The following is a 20,864-nucleotide window of genomic DNA, read 5'->3' on the forward strand; positions in this document are numbered from 1 at the left end:
ATATGAGCTGTTGTCGCATTGTCCAATCAAAATGCTGTGTGGAGCGCGCGCTGTCAGTAGTCCAACGCTTTAGTCGGGTAAGTGCAGTTCATTCACGCAGCACAGCTCTGTATTTTATTTATTCCTGCGAAAAGCTTAACCTAAATATCTTCACAAATATGGATGTTTATAACTATATGAATTTATGGCGCGCGTGAAACGCCAAGAAAGCCTAATGAAATGTACGCTAACAATGTTATTACTTGCGTACTAAAACAATGTTTAAAGTCCAGATGCATCGAGGTTATACTGCACCTCTCATGTGCCAGCAATTGACAAATTGTTTGGTGATTTCAGTGAATTGTATCAGACTGACCAAGGTATATAGAATGCGAAATGGGAAAGTGTAAATCCTAGACTTTGGTCGTTGTGTGGTCTGTCTCACAACTTGATTATGCAAAGAGTGACTGACCTCCGTCGTTAATTATCAATGACCAACGCTCTGTTCCAACAGTGTCAAATGGCTTCAACATGGCAAAGCGTTCAGTCCATGCACCAGTGGATTTTAGAGAATGGAGGTATTTTCAGAATTTGTGTACATTCTTTATGATAGGCTACTGTTAATTAAAAGTGCACTCATTTCCTTCAGCCTGTCCTATCAGGAGAAAATAAAGCCTACGGCGTTGTCACATTGTGCTGTTCTAGTGTGAAGGTGTAGTGAATGAAATGGTAGATGTGTATCACAGCTGGCAATGCAGCCAATTCTTACATAATGGCTGCTTTGTGGCCAAGAACACAGTACATCACAGGACTAACATGAAAATTGGATTATCTAGTTGCAATTGATACACACACTGTAGAACATGCATCACTAGCCTCCCTCACACAGTCAACAGATATCGGAGTATAGGCTACTACAAATACAATCAATCCATGTATTCATTTCCGTTTCAAACCGTAGCCAAATGTCTTGCAACAGAAAGTGAACATGAGTGGCTCTTATTGGACAAGTTCAGGTTGCCCCTTCCTGTTTCAGTCTGCTTTCTTCTGTTTGGTGCCTAGTGAATATGACTCAGTCGTATGTATTAGTACTACAGTGATGTGTTTCAGATAAAAGGACAGACCCATGGCTACTGGTCTACTCCCCCATGCCAGTGGCCATTATATTCCTCCTCTATCTTGGTGTGGTCTGGGCTGGGCCCAAGCTGATGAAACGCAGGGAACCAGTTGATCTCAAGGCTGTACTCATTGTCTACAACTTCGCCATGGTCTGCCTGTCTGTCTACATGTTCCATGAGGTGTGCTTTTCCTACTCCCATCAAAAATGTGTGTGTCTGTGGCAGCCACAGAACTGGGGCTCATTATGCTTTCTAATGACATGTTTCACCTGACTTATAAGTGCTTTGATGTTGCAGTTCTTGGTCACGTCCTTGCTGTCTAACTACAGTTACCTGTGTCAACCTGTGGATTACAGCACTAGTCCACTGGCGATGAGGGTGAGAGTGCATCTGAAAACTCACTATTGTACAACTGTTGTACCTCTGATATAGTTGACCTAAGTGGCCTAACTCTGTTTCTTCACCAGATGGCCAAAGTATGCTGGTGGTTTTTCTTCTCCAAGGTCATAGAATTGGCTGACACGGTAAAGCACATTGAAAATCAGGGTCGTATTCACTAGGCACCAAACGGAGGAAAAAGTACTGAAATGGGGAGCGACTACTTAACAAACATTTGTTTTCCATTCCAAAACTTCTTCTTACAGTATGCACTAATGAATATAGCCCAGGCCAGGATTAGCATCAGAGTCAAGAGAAACACTGGAAGCCCATTCTAAACCCATTTCAAACTCTTAATTGGCAGGTGTTCTTCATCCTGAGGAAGAAGAACAGTCAGCTGACTTTCCTGCATGTCTATCACCATGGCACCATGATCTTCAACTGGTGGGCAGGGGTCAAGTATCTGGCTGGAGGCCAATGTAAGTCTTGCATGACAAAAACTAGGGCTGCGGTCCAAACATTTAAAAGATACACCCTCGTCCACTTACCCTCACCTTATGCCCTTGGGGGAATCCCAGTCGCCATTTGGAGGGCGGTCCAAATGATTAGCCAAGCAAGGGAAGTTTGCAACATAAGCCCCTCAGCCCTCGTTTTTAGTCGTCTTAGCCTGAAACTTCCCATAATTCAATTCCCTACGATTGTACATCCGCTAAGAAAAGTCAGCGAAAACTTAAAAACAACATCAATGGAGAAGTCAACATACAAATGTCAGTAAAAACTAATGCAAATAAGTTAGAAATTGTGCTATTAATGCACATGACGGCACAAACACGTCTTGTAAAAAGTAAATGTGTTTTTGTTTGGTTAACTTTTTGAAATTGTTGAAATAGAACATTTTCCTTCTTCAGAAGTTCCAGCTAGGCAGGCTAACGTCAGTTAATTAATTTGCTAGCTATCATACAGTAGGCGTATATTAATAATGATATATTTCATATAAGTAGACTTGCACTCCTAATTGACTGTAGCGCATATAAAGCACCCCCAAACTACCGGTGGCTGAAAACACAATCATCGCAGGATGAACAAGTGACAAATTTCCGGCCAAGGGTGGTCCATTTAAAAATCATTTCTTCCTCCCTTGCCCCGCAAGTGTACACTCATCAGACGTGTCCACTTCATTTGAGGGCGGAGGGGATAGGGTGTGTCTTTAAGTGTTTGGACCGCAGCCCAGGAGTTTTTCCTAATCACATGTCCTGACCAGGAAAAACTCTGGGCCATACTTGTTAATGCCATAGATTTGTTCAATACCTGCTTCATTAACATCTTATAACATTTTGTTATCAACTCCCGGTTAGGCACTTCTCATTACCTGGGAGAATATTCATAATAGTATCACAATGACGTAGAGGTTGTGCAGCAGATGGCCGAGACGTTTCGTGTTCCTCTGTCTCCTCATAGCGTTCTTCATCGGCCTGCTCAATACCTTTGTGCACATCGTGATGTACTCTTACTACGGACTGGCTGCCCTGGGGCCTCACACGCAGAAGTACTTATGGTGGAAGCGCTATCTGACCTCACTGCAGCTGGTTAGTGGCTTTAGCTTCAGCTCGAGATACATCTAGTAGGGCTCAAACATAAAGTGGGTAGGCTTGCACTTGGGCCTCATATCCTGAACCTAGATTAAGCCTAATCGTGGATGAAAAAACTACTTCAATGGAGAAACGTCTTTGAGCATGCTTTTTAATCCAGAACTAGGCTTAATCTGTGTCCAGGAAACTGGCCCTTTGAGTCTGTGGATGAGATTCTTTGAGAGCTTAGGGTATTGGTACAAAACAGATCATGTTACGTCTATGAATGGATATAGTGTAATAACGCATCTGGAAACTTTCTGAACCCGAACCAATGTTCTGCCGCCTGGTGTTTCAGCTCCAGTTTGTCCTGTTGACCACTCACACTGGCTACAACCTCTTCACTGAGTGTGACTTCCCAGACTCCATGAACGCTGTGGTGTTTGCCTACTGTGTCAGTCTCATTGCTCTCTTCAGCAACTTCTACTATCAGAGCTACCTCAACAGGAAGAGCAAGAAGACATAAAGGCTATGGACAATCACACACTCACTGTGTCGTGCTGTACCTGAATTAAATTCACTGTCAAATGTAAAACATTTTTAATACAGTATCTGGAGATGCGTTTGTTTTTGTGAAGCGTTCTACAATGTTCCCTAGGGTCTCTACTTCCCACTGGGCGGACGTCAAATTCAACGTCCACTCCACATTGGTTTGACGTGATTTCATTTCAATTGCGTGGAAACCACGTTGATTCAACCAGTGTGTGCCCAGTGTGTTATTGATGGCCTTGACTGGCTGTGTACCAATGAATACATCTTTGTCATTCATTGAAAGGAACGAGACTGACATGGGTATTTTTGTTTGTCACGTAATGCGCTATACAACTTAAGTGTAGAGTTAGAGGAGACATTTTGCAGGTTGTCTCAATTCAGCGGCATTACTTTTCAGAGTGCTAGCGTGAAACACTTGGTTTGTATGCAGCATTTGAGAATGCCCACAAGAGGGCAGAGTCTGTCTATGGTTGGTGCTTCACTTACCAGCGTGTCAACTGCAGTGGAACTGTTCGCCACTTATCTAATTTGCCTGCCACTTGAAAATTCACATATGTGTACACTACTTCATGTGGTACTGCTGGTTATATCTTGGGCACATACATTTCACATTATAGCAAGATAAATTGTGCTTTAGTTATTTGAAACTTGTAATTAGGCAAGGATGGTGCACTTTGTGCTATAACCATGTAATAACACTAAGTGAGGATCATCGGAAAATGAGAAGAATTCCTGAACACTGTTTTATTTGAATGCTCCCATAATTAAAATGGTCTTCTTTTACTGTGACATGGCATTAACCTGCACCTGCGCTAATTCAATGGATGTGCATACCACCGTAAGAAGAAGAGTCACCATCTGTATTATTGTAATAGCATTTATTTCTTAAACTTGGGAATAACAAACATTCAGAAGATCGCTTTAAACAAACTGTACATTTATACACATGATAAAGTAGATTTGACTGTGTTCCAGAATATTTCACGAATGACCATCCACCACCCCTCCATTTACCATCCAGAAATATCTTAAGACAATTCAAACAAATAAACAAACACAAAAAAAAAAACAAAGGAATGCAAACAATACATTTATTTTCCACTGTTAAAAACAACACGGCAAAATGATATATATTTGTCTACATTTCAGTTCTTAGTAGATTGAATGATGTAGAGGCGGAAGGAGAGAGAAAGAGGAGGGAGTTCTGGAGTAGGTCATGTCTCCGTTTGAAATGTGTCCACTTGGTATCTGTTCGGGCAGGGCTGTAGGGAGCTCTGTCGTACTACAGAGGTACGACAGTTCTTTCAGAGCAGTAGAAAAAGCTACAAAGGATGGCCATTGACCAGCGGAACCATGGAATAACGTATTATACTAGGGTCTATCTCAATACTCTAAAATTGCCTTTCCTTGTCCCCCTTCATCCACCCTGATCTAACAAAAAAAAGCAACACAGGTCTGGAAGCTACCGATTGGCTTGCTTTCACTCAGCTTGTTTCCTCTAGATCAGTACAAACTGGAACGGAGACCAAGGAAAGGCTATCACCTCAGACTATTGAAATGCATACTCCATGAGAGACCCGTATAACGGTACATAGGGCAGCATCCGGTCCTCTATGTCTCTGTGTAGACAGAGGACATCTGGCTCAGGCTGCGGTCGAAGCTGTTCACCTGGAAGAAGATGCTCTCCTCTGGGCTGGAGGAGAACTGGCACCCCCCTGGCCCCTGGAGGTCCTGGGCCAAGCTGAAGCCTGAGGGAGAAGAAGTCATGACTCCTTAGATACAAGCTTTGATGCTACGCTTAGGTGTGTGTGTGCGTGTGGTTGATCTAACCGACATCAAGATATCTTAAAATTCTGTCTTTAAAAAGTCACGAATTGCCTTATCACACAGGCACATACGAGATACTTCTTGTTTAGGAAGTGAAGTAGGCGTGAAGACAGAATAAACACTAAATTGCAGAAAAAGGGGTGCGATGGAGAACAATGACAGGGAAGCACATGAAATGTCAGGAGGAGGATGAAAAGGAGGAAGTAGAGGTGATATATCCTAGAGTCTCACCTGCCGCAGAGCCACCGCTGGTGCTGGACATGTGGAAGCCATTGTGTTGGTGGGAAGTGTAGCCATGTGAGTCCGCTGGTAAGTGAACACCACTCACAGACTGCTCCATTCTGTAGGAGTCTCCAAAATGGAAGCAGCTCTGAAAGCTGCCTTGGTAATCTAAGGAGAGAGAGGAGAATTTAAATAGAATTACTAGAATGGGAAAAGCCCTTCTCCCCATGGCAATTTAACTGGAACACTCATGGATACACTAAATATGGCTGCTAGACGCAAAGACTTGAATGGGAATACCTGTTTTAGTCAATCTATTTCTATTTATTCATTTGATTTATTTATTTAACCTTTATTTAACTAGGCAAGTCAGTTTAGAACAAATTCTTATTTACAATGATGGCCTACCAAAAGGAAAAAGGCCTCCTGTGGGGCCAGGGGATTCAAAATAAAAATAAATGAAATAAAAATATAGGACAAAACACACATCAGCACAAGAGAGACAACACAACTACATAAAGAGAGACCTAAGACAACACAGCATGGCAGGAACATATGAAAGCACAGCAACGGTAGCAACACAACATGGTAGCAGCACAAAACAGGGTACAAACATTATTGGGCCCAGACAACAGCACAAAGGGCAAGAAGGTAGAGACAATAATATATCGCGCAAAGCAGCCACAACTGTCAGTAAGAGTGAGGTAAAGAGGGGGGTAGAAAAGGAAATAAAAGTGTATGAAAGGGGCATTCCTTGTGACCATACAATACGGTATGTTAAGGAGTGATTATTATGTTTGCAAAGTGATTCCATATACTGTGTGGCTTCGAGTTATTATAACGCTACATTTGTGTTAGCGCGCTAACTCTTCCAGTTCGTCAGTGGTAGCGTTTGTCAATTGTCCCCCTTCTCTTTTTCTACTCAAGTAATGATAATGCGAAAGCAGCCCATTTCTGGAGCGCTTTACGCAACTCCCCGACCACAGCGTGGTTTGAGAGACGTCCATGCGTAGATCTTTAACAGGGAAAGCTGTGTTTAAGGCATTAGGGAGCGGGTCTGGAGTGACAGCTAACTAGAGCAGCCTTGGTGGAGCTCTGAGAGAGAGAGAGACAGCTGACTACAGAAGGCAGCGTTTTGTTGGCTAATTCAGAGCAGAGGAGGCTTCCGCTTGTGGTTTCGCCTGCTCTGTCTCTCTGACAGCAATCTTCTCTCTCTGCGCAATGCTAAACGCTCTGACAGACCTACGGGCCGCGTCCCAATTCTACAACACCGCTTCCTCTACTTGTGTCCTTTCATGTTCATATGATGGTAAAGTGTGAGGCCTATTCCATGGAATGGAATGTTTTAAAAGGTGCCGTTAGACATGTATTGCATAGAACTGCTTGCATGATCTATTCTACATGACAGAAAGTTGAGTCGGTAGCGTAAAACACATTTGAATCTTCAACCAATGCTCTGAGGCTTCCAGCCCACTAAATAGTCCAGTTGGGTTGTATTGAGTCTGGTCAGGGCTGATCTTACCGTCACTGGCGGCCTGGTGGTGGTAATGAGAGTAGGGCTTGTGGTGGGGGTGGATGTGCTGTTGCTGCTGCTGCTGCTTCTCCAAGGGAGGAGGAGTGCCTGTACCCTTCATCCCTGGGGAGAGCAGAGGACCCGACACCCTGCAGGAGAGCGAGAGTGAGAGTGAGAGACATAATTCATTGTCTAATTTCCAAATAGTTATGCATAATCAGATGCTCAAAAGTGCATCAAGACAATGGTTCCCTGTGTACACTCTAACAACTGTGGGTACATATGATTAGTTGAATCAAATGTCTCACTTTATCAAAGTGCTATGCACTCGGCAACACGTGATCTAACCGACATACTGGGGCAGTTAAAGAGTCCTGAACACCCCTCAGAAGAACACATGTTGGACTGTATGTACTGTAGTCAGTAAATGGAAACGTCCTCCACCTATCACATGTTACGATCTAAAGTCAACAAACACGAGAGGGTGCATTCGACTGAAACCGAGCTCCCCGTTTCCTTTAACTCCTTGCCTTGTGGCCTGGGAGGAGAAAGCCTATTCGTGTTTACTTTCTCCAATATTTTAGAGATGGCATATGAGCATGACATGTTTGTCACAGAACGGCTCGGGGCGGGCAAGCAACGACCAATGCTTCCTCATAGGCTTTCTGGATTGTGATGAAGTAAATCAAGCTTTGTCCGTGGTGGTATTAGACACAGATGTGTGCAAGCAAATAGTTAGAAACGTTAAGCCGAATAGCTCCAACTAGACGGGACTGTGCCAAATACCCGAAAGATCTGTGGAGTGTATTTCCCATGTTCTTCAGTTCACACTTCAAAGGGTCACACTTTGCGTTGAGTGCACCGCATTTCACAGAGGAAGGAAAACAACAACAAGGGGTTGAATTGCTTTTTAAAATAGAGTTATAACTAACAGATGGGAACTTGTTCCAACCGCTTGAATTCGAAACATGGTTACGCTATTAGGACGTTGGAAAAACCTGCAATCAACGTGAAAGAAGTCATGGAACGCAGTGGGTTTTTGGTGAACTTCTATTGCATTCAAGCGTTGTGACAGCAGATTGTCAAAAGGATACCACATGCTCTTACATAAATACTGTCCCAGGAACTTTACATAAATACTGTCACAGAAAGCATCAATTGGTGCCTATTCTACCTATTCAGAAAGCTGCACTCTCTAAACATTTTAATCTAACCTCTTCCTGCTGTGTCCAGTCATTTACATTTCAAACAAACAGGAAATGTCAGATTATTTTTAATGTAGCATTCTACAATATACAGTTGAAGTCAGAAGTTTACATACACCTTAGTCAAATACATTTCAATGCAGATTTTCACAATTCAATTTAATCCTAGTAAACATTCCCTGTCTTAGGTCAGTTAGGATCACCACTTTATTTTAAGAATGTGCAATGTCAGAATAATAGTAGAGAGAATGATTTATTTCAGCTTTTATTTCTTTCATCACATTCCCAGTGGATCAGAAGTTTACATACACTCAATTAGTATTTGGTTAACTAGGGTCAAACGTTTCGGGTAGCCTTCCACAACCATATCACAATAAGTTAGGAGGAATGGGCCAAAATTCACCCAACAGAGCTGGTGTAACTGAGTCAGGTTTGTAGGCCTCCTTGCTTGCACACACTTTTTCAGTTCTGCCCACACATTTTCTATTGGATTGAGGTCAGAGCTTTGTGATGGCCACTCCAATAGCTTGACTTTGTTGTCCTTAAGCCATTTTGCCACAACTTTGGAAGTATGCTTGGGGTCATTGTCCTTTTGGAAGACCCATTTGCGACCAAGCTTTAACTTCTCCTGACTCCTGACTGATGTCTTGAGATGTTGCTTCAATATATCCACATAATTTTCTTACCTCATGATGCCATCTATTTTGTGGAGTTGCACCACTCCCTCCTGCAGCAAAGCACCCTCACCACATGATGCTGCCACCCCCGTGCTTCACGGTTGGGATGGTGTTCTTCGGCTTGCAAGGCTCCCCCTTTTTCCTCCAACCATAACGATGGTCATTATGGCCAAACAGTTCTGTTTTTGTTTCATCAGACCAGAGGACATTTCTCCAAAAAGTACGATCTTTGTCCCCATGTGCGGTTGCAAACCGTAGTCTGGCTTTTTTTATGGCGGTTTTGGCGCAGTGGCTTCTTCCATGCTGAGCGGCCTTTCAGGTTATGTTGATATAGGACTCGTAGAGGTTTTACTTTGGATATAGATACTTTTGTACCTATTTCCTCCAGCATCTTCACAAGGTCCTTTGCTGTTGTTCTGGGATTCATTTGCACTTTCTTTTTTTTTGCACAAAGTACGTTCATCTCTAGGAGACAGAATGCGTCTCCTTCCTGAGCGGTATGATGGCTGCGTGGTCCCATGGTGTTTATACTTGTGTACTATTGTTTGTACAGATGAACGTGGTACCTTCAGGTGTTTGGAAATTGCTCCTAAGGATGAACCAGACTTGTGGAGATCTACTATTTTTTGTCTTAGGTCTTGGCTGATTTCTTTTGATTTTCCCATGATGTCAAGCAAAGAGGCACTGAGTTTGAAGGTAGACCTTGAAATACATCCACAGGTACACCTCCAATTTACTCAAATGATGTCAATTAGCCTATCAGAAGCTTCTAAAGCCATGACATCATTTTCTGGAATTTTCCAAGATGTTTAAAGGCACAGTCAACTTAGTGTATGTAAACTTCTGACCCACTGGAATTGTGATACAGTGAATTATAAGTGAAATAATCTGTCTGTAAACAATTGTTGGAAAAATGACTTGTGTCATGCACAAAGTAGATGTCCTAACCGACTTGCCAAAACTATAGTCTGTTAACAAGAAATTTGTGGAGTGGTTGAAAAACTAGTTTTAATGACTCCAACCTAAGTGTATGTAAACCTCTGATATCAACTGCACATATGGAAACCCAGTAGGCCCTTGTCAGTATTAAAGGAGATTTGGGTGATACATTTAAGATGTCTTCTGAGTGCATTTCAACCCCCCCCCCCAAAAAAATCATGCCTATTTTTTGAAGAGAAAAATAATTGTACTTAGTCCATTTGCAGAAACAAATATCACATTTCTGCTCTGCTCCCAACACCTAACTTTGAACAAAACAGATATCCAGACCAGTAAGACACAAATCTCCATAAGGAGGCAAAATCTCCTCACAAATATTCAACAGCCACTTAGTACCCTTTTTCCAGTTGCGTTTCAAGAATGCCAACACATAAACTGTTGCTGTGTTACTATGTGCCGTGGATGGATGCATATGGTTTGCAGTACGGGCTCTGTGAATGTGATGACAGAGAGTTACCGGAGGCAGCGAAGCCCTCAGATGACTGCTCACCTCTAAGGCCAGGATGACATAGCTCTAACTGTGTGAGAAAGCTAGGTCAGTACCACCCAGTGCTACCACCTGGCACAGCCTTTCTATACCCCACAGGAACAGATTATGTTTCAGGCACAGCCAGGGCTCCCTTGAAAACTAGATTCTCATCTCAATGGGCATCACCTGGTTAAATAAAGGATGCATACGTGAATAAATAAGGCTATGTCTAATAAAAGAAAGACGTGCTAGAGATAGGTACTTCGACTGTGTCCATATATAGACCTTTCTATTTGAAACCTCACCGTGCACTAACAACGGACTCATGCACCTCCTCTAATGCTACCACATATCCTAAAGCAAACCCTCTCTGTCGCTCTCCTGCCTCTTGAGCTTAGAGAGCCACACGCCTCTCCACTGAACACACACGGAACCATTTGAACCAGCGCAGTGTCGAACCAACGTCTTCTCCCTGCCTAGCATTAGCATTAGAGCATTAGAACGCTTGCTAGCAGCGAGCGTGGCTAATCCGTCCATTGGCACGGACCCAGTGCCGCGGCCATGTGTTTCTGCGGAGAGCGGCGCTCCCCCGGGAGCTGCTGTCAGCACAAACTCAGGAAACAGTTATACTGTTCATATTTTTACAAGCAGCCTCTATGTGCAGCTAAAGTGAATCATAAGCTAATCACTGCCAGCTGCCGCACGCTCAGGCTCAAGGAATGAGGGGAATCTTTCATACGCTGCACCGAGTATAAATCTCTCCCCTGGTATTCACCTTCCCTGATAATCCTCCATCCTCCTTCTCCTCCTCCTCCTGTCATTACTGCCTTTTTCCAACCGGCCGTCCCTGACCCCTTCTTCTGCTGTGAAGGAGTGGTTTAACCCCTGACCCCTGAAAGATTGACATAGAGGCTATTAACAGATAGGCTACTGGCTATTGGTCGAGATCAGGGGCGGGATGACGAGGGCCGGGGAGAGATGTTGGGGTGAGCGTTTCAGATTGACGGGGTGAGTGTAAAAGAACTGAGGGCCAAGTGTTTGAGGGACCTCACTGCTTGGAGCATTCAGCCAGATAAGCTTTGACTCCGATTACTGGCAATAGTACAGTGGATAGACTATGGTTCAGTGACTGTGACTCAATTGACCTGATTTAGTGATTCACCCCAACATCTCTCACCCAGTTAACCTAATGTATAATACTGAGTGAATATGGTAATAAGGTAATACGTCAAAGTGAACATGATGATGCAATCTCTATTGCACTCCACGCTGCCCTTTCCCACCTGGACAAAGGGAGCACCTACGTGAGAATGCTATTCATTGACTACAGCTCAGCGTTCAACCCCATAGTGCCCACAAAGCTCACTAAGCTAAGCTAAGGATCCTGGGACTAAACACCTCCCTTTGCAACTGGATCCTGGACTTCCTGACGGGCCGCCCCTAGGTGGTGAGGGTAGGTAGCAACACATCTGCCACGCTGATCCTCAACACTGGAGGCCCTCAGGTGTGCGTGCTCAGTCCCTTCCTGTACTCCATGTTCACCCACGACTGCATGGCCAGGCACGACTCCAACACTATCATTAAGTTTGCAGACGACACAACAGTGTTAGGCCTGATCACTGATAACGATGAGACAGCCTATAGGGAGGAGGTCACAGACCTGGCCGGGTGATGCCAGAATAACAACCTATCCCTCAACGTAATCAAGACAAAGGAGATGATTATGGACTACAGTAAAAGGAGGACTGAGCACACCCCCATTCCCATCGACAGGGCTGCAGTGGAGCAGGTTGAGAGCTTCAAGTTCCTTGGTGTCCACATCACCAACAAACTAGAATGGTCCAAGCACACCAAGACAGTCGTGAAGAGGGCACAACAAAACCTATTCCCCCTCAGGAGACTGAAAGGATTTGGTATGGGTCCTCAGATCCTCAAAAGATTCTACAGCTGCATCATCGAGAGCATCCTGACTGGTTGCATCACTGCCTGGTACGGCAACTGCTCGACCTCCGATCGCAAGGCACTACAGAGGGTAGTGCGTACGGCCCAGTACATCACTGGGGCTAAGCCTGCCATCCAGGACCTCTACACCAGGCAGTGTCAGAGGAAGGCCCAAAAATTGTCAAAGACCCCAGCCACCCCAGTCATAGACCGTTCTCTCTGCTACCGCATGGCAAGCGGTACCGGAGTCCCAAGTCTAGGACAAAAAGCTTCTCAACAGCTTTTACCCCCAAGCCATAAGACTCCTGATCAAATGGCTACCCGGGCTATTTGCATTGTGTGTGTGTGTGTCCGTCAACCCCTCTTTTACGCTGTTGCTACTCTCTGTTTATCATCTATGCATAGTCACTTTAACTATACCTACATGTGCATATTACCTCAATTAGCCCGACTAACCGCACATTGACTGTACCAGTACCCCCTTTACTTATCTATTGTTTACCTAATACCTATTTTTTACTTACAAATGGAACTTTTGGATAGGGCTTGTATGTAAGCAATTCACTGTAAAGTCTACACCTGTTGTATTCGGCGCACATGACAAATAAACTTTGATTTGATTCCGGGAATACGATTTGATTCAGTAGACATAGACTGAGCCCTGCAATAAACTTGGCTTCATGAACCTCTACGACAGAGCAAACGGATCAGGACTATGCATTCCAACCTGGACACTGTAACATCACCCTGGGGCTAAAACAATCTAGTCAAAATTATTCACATTCCTACAACCCAAGCAGGTATGTAAGGAGGACATGGACGTTATCAGCACTGGACTATCTGTCAGGTTATATACAATCTATAATAAGCAAAAAATACAATTGGCAGTGACGCAATCCTTCGCCGTTCTAGGATCTGTCCTCTAAGGCTTGGTTCTGTCTACAAGGTTGAGGGGGATGGAAAGATGGGAAGAAAGACGGAAAAGAGATGGATGCTCAGGATGAAGATTCATGAAGAAACTTGCTCTGCTCCTCGTTCGTCTTCCTTCACCTGCCCTTCCTGTCCCACTGGGGACCATGGATCAGATCCCCTTCCGCCCCCCCTCGGCGGCCCACCATTAAGCCCCTCTGATGGATGGGCATGGGCGGCTTGGCGCGGGACGGTGGGAACGCGCATGGTTCTGGTTAGCGCGCTAAAGCCACGCGTGAGAGACGGGCCGTGCTGAGCTAAGCTAACCCTACGGCCCAAGACGAAGCAGTCAAGGAGCTTTTCCTGGGCCGATAAAAGCTCTCTGTTAGTTTTAGTGAGATAACCTCTGAAAACACTGGAGGAAACACTGAAACACTACATAAATGCCATCCCTGGTGAAGGAATATTGACTTTGAATTGTCTGAATTGTTCTTTGAATCAGCCATTTCAGCAAAGGCAGTTCAAACCACGATTAGTCCTACTACTACCACGTCCAGAAACGTCTATATGACTCCGGCCTGTCTGTTGAATTAATGACTATGATGGAATGTTTTTGTTTGACTTGGGAGTTTTGATACTCCGTGCAGATGATTTAGGGGTGATAATGAATGGAGGGAGGGATGGATGGACGGATGGATCGATGGCATGGAGTTACTCGCTGACTATGAATGACTGTCTCCCTTCAGAACCGTATATCTCTTAATGCCGTCTCTGCAGCCACTCTAATTCAATTAGATCGTGTCAATCACAGTTCCTTGTACTCCACAAGGTACCAAACCATGTCAAACTAATATTTGCCGAGGGGCTCTAATATCAATACACAGGAAAAATTCTGTCTGCCCTGCCCCTGTAATTATAGAATGGCATATGGTAAAGAGGCACTGAATGACAACCTTTACCACCCATCGTCGCTCACAAGCCCCTCACCAACTGTAGAATGGCCGTGTCTGTGAGAGAAGCCCTGAGTGTCTCTAGCTCCTGCTCCGAGCTCCATATGCATGCCACGGGTCACAGAAATCATATTTTAACTGGCATATTTTAATATCAGCTTCAGAAAAATGACACTGATATTTACAAAGTCAAATTTGTCTAAATGGCCCATTTGAGCCTGAGTAAACACATTTAACTATGAGGTCAGAGGCTGCCGCAGCACTAGAGTCAGGTTAGTTAGATAATTTTGTCAAAATGTTGAATGTCCTGCTAAACCGTTTGGGAAAAACAAGTGCTGCACGGCTATTGACTTTGGCAGCGGCCTGTATACTCAAGGCTTTAAACATGTAAATCAAATGCTCAATCTTCAGGCAAATGTGAGTAGACGTTTCATACGCAGCTTGTTGTAGGTCCTGGCACAACTCTCTCTCTCTCTCTCAGATGGGCAGATAAATCTGTGCAGTTACTGTATGTATGTGTATAGTACATGCATTTTTGGTCAGGTATCGCAATTTGATGAAATCCACAAATTGCCGCAATTCTCGCAATGAAACGCTGTCATCACATCACAGACGTACAAGTAGGAGCTTTGGGTGGGCAAAGACACAGGCGTGGACAAGAACGATCACTTAGGCACTTGATCTTCATTTGTATGGAAATTTAGGAAGATTTCTCCACTTACATCATCCACTCACAGCGGTATATTTCAGATGGTCCTCATCAACCTTACTGAAAAAGAGACCCCTGTCTCACTTCCAATATCTCAAATCAAATCAAATCAAATCAAATTTTATTTGTCACATACACATGGTTAGCAGATGTTAATGCGAGTGTAGCGAAATGCTTGTGCTTTTAGTTCCGACAATGCAGTAATAACGAGCAAGTAATCTAACTAACAATTCCAAAAAAAACTACTGTCATACACAGTGTAAGGGGATAAAGAATATGTACATAAGGATATATGAATGAGTGATGGTACAGAGCAGCATAGGCAAGATACAGTAGATGATATCGAGTACAGTATATACATATGAGATAAGTATGTAAACCAAGTGGCATAGTTAAAGTGGCTAGTGATACATGTATTACATAAGGATGCAGTCGATGATATAGAGTACAGTATCAACGTATGCATATGAGATGAACAATGTAGGGTAAGTAACATTATATAAGGTAGCATTGTTTAAAGTGGCGAGTGATATATTTACATCATTTCCCATGATTAAAGTGGCTGGAGTAGAGTCAGTGTCATTGACAGTGTGTTGGCAGTAGCCACTCAATGTTAGTGGTGGCTGTTTAACAGTCTGATGGCCTTGAGATAGAAGCTGTTTTTCAGTCTCTCGGTCCCAGCTTTGATGCACCTGTACTGACCTCGCCTTCTGGATGGCAGCGGGGTGAACAGGCAGTGGCTCGGGTGGTTGATGTCCTTGATGATCTTTATGGCCTTCCTGTAGCATCGGGTGGTGTAGGTGTCCTGGAGGGCAGGTAGTTTGCCCCGGTGATGCGTTGTGCAGACCTCACTACCCTCTGGAGAGCCTTACGGTTGAGGGCGGTGCAGTTGCCATACCAGGCGGTGATACAGCCCGCCAGGATGCTCTCGATTGTGCATCTGTAGAAGTTTGTGAGTGCTTTTGGTGACAAGCCGAATTTCTTCAGCCTCCTGAGGTTGAAGAGGCGCTGCTGCGCCTTCCTCACGATGCTGTCTGTGTGAGTGGACCAATTCAGTTTGTCTGTGATGTGTATGCCGAGGAACTTAAAACTTGCTACCCTCTCCACTACTGTTCCATCGATGTGGATGGGGGTGTTCCCTCTGCTGTTTCCTGAAGTCCACAATCATCTCCTTAGTTTTGTTGACGTTGAGTGTGAGGTTATTTTCCTGACACCACACTCCGAGGGCCCTCACCTCCTCCCTGTAGGCCGTCTCGTCGTTGTTGGTAATCAAGCCTACCACTGTTGTGTCGTCCGCAAACTTGATGATTGAGTTGGAGGCGTGCATGGCCACGCAGTCGTGGGTGAACAGGGATTACAGGAGAGGGCTCAGAACGCACCCTTGTGGGGCCCCAGTGTTGAGGATCAGCGGGGAGGAGATGTTGTTGCCTACCCTCACCACCTGGGGGCGGCCCGTCAGGAAGTCCAGTACCCAGTTGCACAGGGCGGGGTCGAGACCCAGGGTCTCGAGCTTGATGACGAGCTTGGAGGGTACTATGGTGTTGAATGCCGAGCTGTAGTCGATGAACAGCATTCTCACATAGGTATTCCTCTTGTCCAGATGGGTTAGGGCAGTGTGCAGTGTGGTTGAGATTGCATCGTCTGTGGACCTATTTGGGCGGTAAGCAAATTGGAGTGGGTCAAGGGTGTCAGGTAGGGTGGAGGTGATATGGTCCTTGACTAGTCTCTCAAAGCACTTCATGATGACGGATGTGAGTGCTACGGGCGGTAGTCGTTTAGCTCAGTTACCTTAGCTTTCTTGGGAACAGGAACAATGGTGGCCCTCTTGAAGCATGTGGGAACAGCAGACTGGTATAGGGATTGATTGAATATGTCCGTAAACACACCGGCCAGCTGGTCTGCGCATGCTCTGAGGGCGCGGCTGGGGATGCCGTCTGGGCCTGCAGCCTTGCGAGGGTTAACACGTTTAAATGTCTTACTCACTTCGGCTGCAGTGAAGGAGAGACCGCATGTTTCCGTTGCAGGCCGTGTCAGTGGCACTGTATTGTCCTCAAAGCGGGCAAAAAAGTTATTTAGTCTGCCTGGGAGCAAGACATCCTGGTCCGTGACTGGGCTGGGTTTCTTCCTGTAGTCCGTGATTGACTGTAGACCCTGCCACATACCTCTTGTGTCTGAGCCGTTGAATTGAGATTCTACTTTGTCTCTGTACTGGCGCTTAGCTTGTTTGATAGCCTTGCGGAGGGAATAGCTGCACTGTTTGTATTCAGCCATGTTACCAGACACCTTGCCCTGATTAAAAGCAGTGGTTCGTGCCTTCAGTTTCACACGAATGCTGCCATCAATCCACGGTTTCTGGTTAGGGAATGTTTTAATCGTTGCTATGGGAACGACATCTTCAACGCACGTTCTAATGAACTCGCACACCGTATCAGCGTATTCGTCAATGTTGTTGTCTGACGCAATACGAAACATCTCCCAGTCCACGTGATGGAAGCAGTCTTGGAGTGTGGAGTCAGCTTGGTCGGACCAGCGTTGGACAGACCTCAGCGTGGGAGCTTCTTGTTTTAGTTTCTGTCTGTAGGCAGGGATCAACAAAATGGAGTCGTGGTCAGCTTTTCCGAAAGGGGGCGGGGCAGGGCCTTATATGCGTCGCGGAAGTTAGAGTAACAATGATCCAGGGTCTTTCCACCCCTGGTTGCGCAATCGATATGCTGATAAAATTTAGGGAGTCTTGTTTTCAGATTAGCCTTGTTAAAATCCCCAGCTACAATGAATGCAGCCTCCGGATAAATCGTTTCCAGTTTGCAGAGAGTTAAATAAAGTTCGTTCAGAGCCATCGATGTGTCTGCTTGGGGGATATATACGGCTGTGATTATAATCGAAGAGAATTCTCTTGGTAGATAATGCGGTCTACATTTGATTGTGAGGAATTCTAAATCAGGTGAACAGAAGGATTTGAGTTCCTGTATGTTTCTTTCATCACACCATGTCACGTTGGCCATAAGACATACGCCCCCGCCCCTCTTCTTACCAGAAAGATGTTTGTTTCTGTCGGCGCGATGCGTGGAGAAACCCGCTGGCTGCACCGCTTCGGATTGCGTCTCTCCAGTTAGCCATGTTTCCGTGAAGCAGAGAACGTTACAGTCTCTGATGTCCCTCTGGAATGCTACCCTTGCTCGGATTTCATCAACCTTGTTGTCAAGAGACTGGACATTGGCAAGAAGAATGCTAGGGAGTGGTGCACGATGTGCCCGTCTCCGGAGTCTGACCAGAAGACCGCTTCGTTTCCCTCTTTTTCTGAGTCGTTTTTTTTTTTTGGTCGCTGCATGTGATCCACTCGGTTACACTGGTTGTAAGGCAGAACACAGGATCCGCGTCGCGAAAAACATATTCTTGGTCGTACTGATGGTGAGTTGACGCTGATCTTATATTCAGTAGTTCTTGTCGGCTGTATGTAAAGAAACCTAAGATGACCTGGGGTACTAGTGTAAGAAATAACACGTAAAAAAACAAAAAAACTGCATAGTTTCCTAGGAACGCGAAGCGAGGCGGCCATCTCTGTCGGCGCCGGAAGTAACAACATCATGTTGGTGTGTGTGTGTGTGTGTGTGTATGTACAGTTGAAGTCGGAAGTTTACATACACCTTAGCTAATTACATTTAAACTCAGTTTTTCACAATTCCTGACATTTAATCCCAGTAAAAATTCCCTGTTTTAGGCCAGTTAGGATCACCACTTTATTTTAAGAATGTGAAATGTCAGAATCATAGTAGAGAGAATGATTTATTTCAGCTTTTATTTCTTTCATCACATTCCCAGTTTGTCAGAAGTTTACATACACTCAATTAGTATTTGGTAGCGTTGCCTTTAAATTGTTTAACTTGGGTCAAACATTTCGGGTAGCCTTCCCACAATAAGATGGGTGAATTTTGGCCCATTCCTCCTGACAGAGCTGGTGTAACTGAGTCAGGTTTTTAGGCCTCTTGCACGCACACGCCTTTTCAGTTCTGCCCACAAATGTGCTACAGGATTGAGGTCAGGGCTTTGTTATGGCCACTCCAATACCTTGACTTTGTTGTCCTTAAGCCATTTTGCCACAACTTTGGAAGTATGCTTGGGGTCATTGTCCATTTGGAAGACCCATTTGCGACCAAGCTTTAACTTCCTGACTGATGATGTCTTGAGATGTTGCTTCAATATATCCACATAATTTTCATACCTCATGATGCCATCTATTTTGTGGAGTGCACTAGTCCCTCCTGCAGCAAATCACCCCACAACATGATGCTGCCACCCCCGTGCTTCACAGTTTGGATGGTGTTCTTCGGCTTGCAAGCACCCCCTTTTTCCTCCAAACATAATGATGGTCATTATGGCCAAACAGTTATATTTTGTTTCATCAGACCAGATCATACTTCAAAAACTATGATCTTTGTGTAACGGTTGTCTTCGTCGTCTGACGACGAGTATGAAATATCGGACCAATGCGCAGCGTGGTATGTGTTCATGATGTTTATTTACTGAACACTGAAATTGAAAATAACAACGTGAAAAACACGAAACGGTGGCGGCTCTGGCGCAGGACGTGGACCCCACTCCATCATAGTCTTGCCCAATTAAGTGGCGCCTTAGGAGCGGCGACCCTCGCTGCCCACCTCGGACTGGGGACCCTTGCAGCGGGTCCTGAATAGATGAGAGATTCCGGCAGCCCCGGACAGGCGGCTCTGGCAGCTCCGGGCTGACGGGCGGCTCTGGCAGCTCAGGACAGACGGGCGGCTCTGGCAGCTCAGGACAGACGGGCGGCTCTGGCAGCTCAGGACAGACGGGCGGACCTGGAGGGAGGAGGTGGAGAGACAGCCTGGTGCGTGGGGCTGCCACAGGACCCACCAGGCTCGGGAGACCTACAGGAGGCCTGGTGCTTGGAGGAGGCACCGGATAGACCGGGCTGTGGGGGAGCACTGGAGCCATGGCGCGCAGCCTTGGCACCACTCCTCCCGGCTGGATCACCATTTTAGGCCGGACCATCCAGAGTGCTGGCACAGGTTGAACCGGGCTGTGGGTGAGCACTGGAGATCTGGTGCATACCACTCGCACCTCTCCCTTAGGCTCAATACCCACATTCGCCCGGCACGGCATAGGACGCACTGCACCCTCCCAACGCCCCGGAGACACAGCACGCAGCGCCGGCGCAGGATACCCTGGCCCAAGACGGCATACTGGAGACCAAACACGCTGGGCCGGCACAACACGCCCTGGCTGGATGCCCACTCTCACTTGGCACTTGCGGGTGGCTTGCCTATAGCCAACCGGGCTATGTGCGCGTACTGGTGACACCGTGCGCTTGACCGCATAACACGGTGCCTGACCAGTACTGCGCTTCTTCCGGTAAGCACGAGGAGTGGGCTCAGGTCTCCAACCTGACTCTGCCACACTCCCTGTGTGCCTCCCCCCCAAAAAATTGGGGGCTGCCTCTCGTGCCTGTCACTCTGCCGTGCTGCCTCCTCATATCGCCGCTGCTCAGCTTTCGCTGCCTCCAGCTCTGCCTTGGAGCGGCGATATTCCCCAGCCTGTGTCCAGGTTCCTTTTCTGTCCAAAATCTCCTCTCATGTCCATGAGTCCAGAGATCGCTGCTGCCCGATACCACGCTGCTTGGTCCTTGGTTGGTGGGTGATTCTGTAACGGTTGTCTTCGTCGTCTGACGACGAGTATGAAATATCGGACCAATGCGCAGCGTGGTATGTGTTCATGATGTTTATTTTCTGAACACTGAAATACAAAATAACAACGTGAAAAAAAACTAAACAGTCCTGTAAGGTGCAGAAAACACTACACAGAAAATAATCACCCA

General features: G+C 45.7%; 2 protein-coding genes across 2 annotated transcripts in view; one reads left to right on the forward strand and one right to left on the reverse strand.

Annotated features, from left to right (window-relative positions):
* LOC112250645 (elongation of very long chain fatty acids protein 4) lies at positions 1-4,384 on the forward strand. The gene is made up of 8 exons (XM_024420966.2): positions 1-77; positions 494-557; positions 1,090-1,277; positions 1,395-1,475; positions 1,565-1,621; positions 1,840-1,954; positions 2,934-3,061; positions 3,402-4,384. The coding sequence occupies exons 1-8, from the start codon at positions 3-5 to the stop codon at positions 3,567-3,569; spliced, it is 876 nt and encodes a 291-aa protein (XP_024276734.1). The 5' UTR covers positions 1-2; the 3' UTR covers positions 3,570-4,384.
* A 74-nt stretch (positions 4,385-4,458) lies between these two features.
* Positions 4,459-20,864, reverse strand: part of LOC112250644 (zinc finger protein GLIS1) — a 105,209-nt gene continuing 88,803 nt past the window's right edge. Inside the window, exons 9-11 of the mRNA XM_024420965.2 lie at positions 7,167-7,306; positions 5,654-5,812; positions 4,459-5,343 (exon numbers count right to left, since the gene is read on the reverse strand). Coding sequence (XP_024276733.1) covers positions 5,207-5,343; positions 5,654-5,812; positions 7,167-7,306 — 436 coding nt within the window. The 3' untranslated portion in view covers positions 4,459-5,206. The remainder of the gene's footprint in view (positions 5,344-5,653; positions 5,813-7,166; positions 7,307-20,864) is intronic.

This window comes from Oncorhynchus tshawytscha, linkage group LG05 (assembly GCF_018296145.1).
Source record: "Oncorhynchus tshawytscha isolate Ot180627B linkage group LG05, Otsh_v2.0, whole genome shotgun sequence".
Lineage (NCBI taxonomy): Eukaryota > Metazoa > Chordata > Actinopteri > Salmoniformes > Salmonidae > Oncorhynchus > Oncorhynchus tshawytscha.

What these genes read in the sequence shown, in the direction of transcription:
- LOC112250645 (XM_024420966.2), top strand. Translation starts at nt 3, where the DNA reads ATGAGCTGTTGTCGCATTGTCCAATCAAAATGCTGTGTGGAGCGCGCG. An exon ending in TAGTCCAACGCTTTAGTCGG is followed by an intron (nt 78 to 493) that starts GTAAGTGCAGTT and finishes CTGTTCCAACAG; the next exon opens with TGTCAAATGGCTTCAACATG. An exon ending in CTGTCTACATGTTCCATGAG is followed by an intron (nt 1,278 to 1,394) that starts GTGTGCTTTTCC and finishes TTGATGTTGCAG; the next exon opens with TTCTTGGTCACGTCCTTGCT.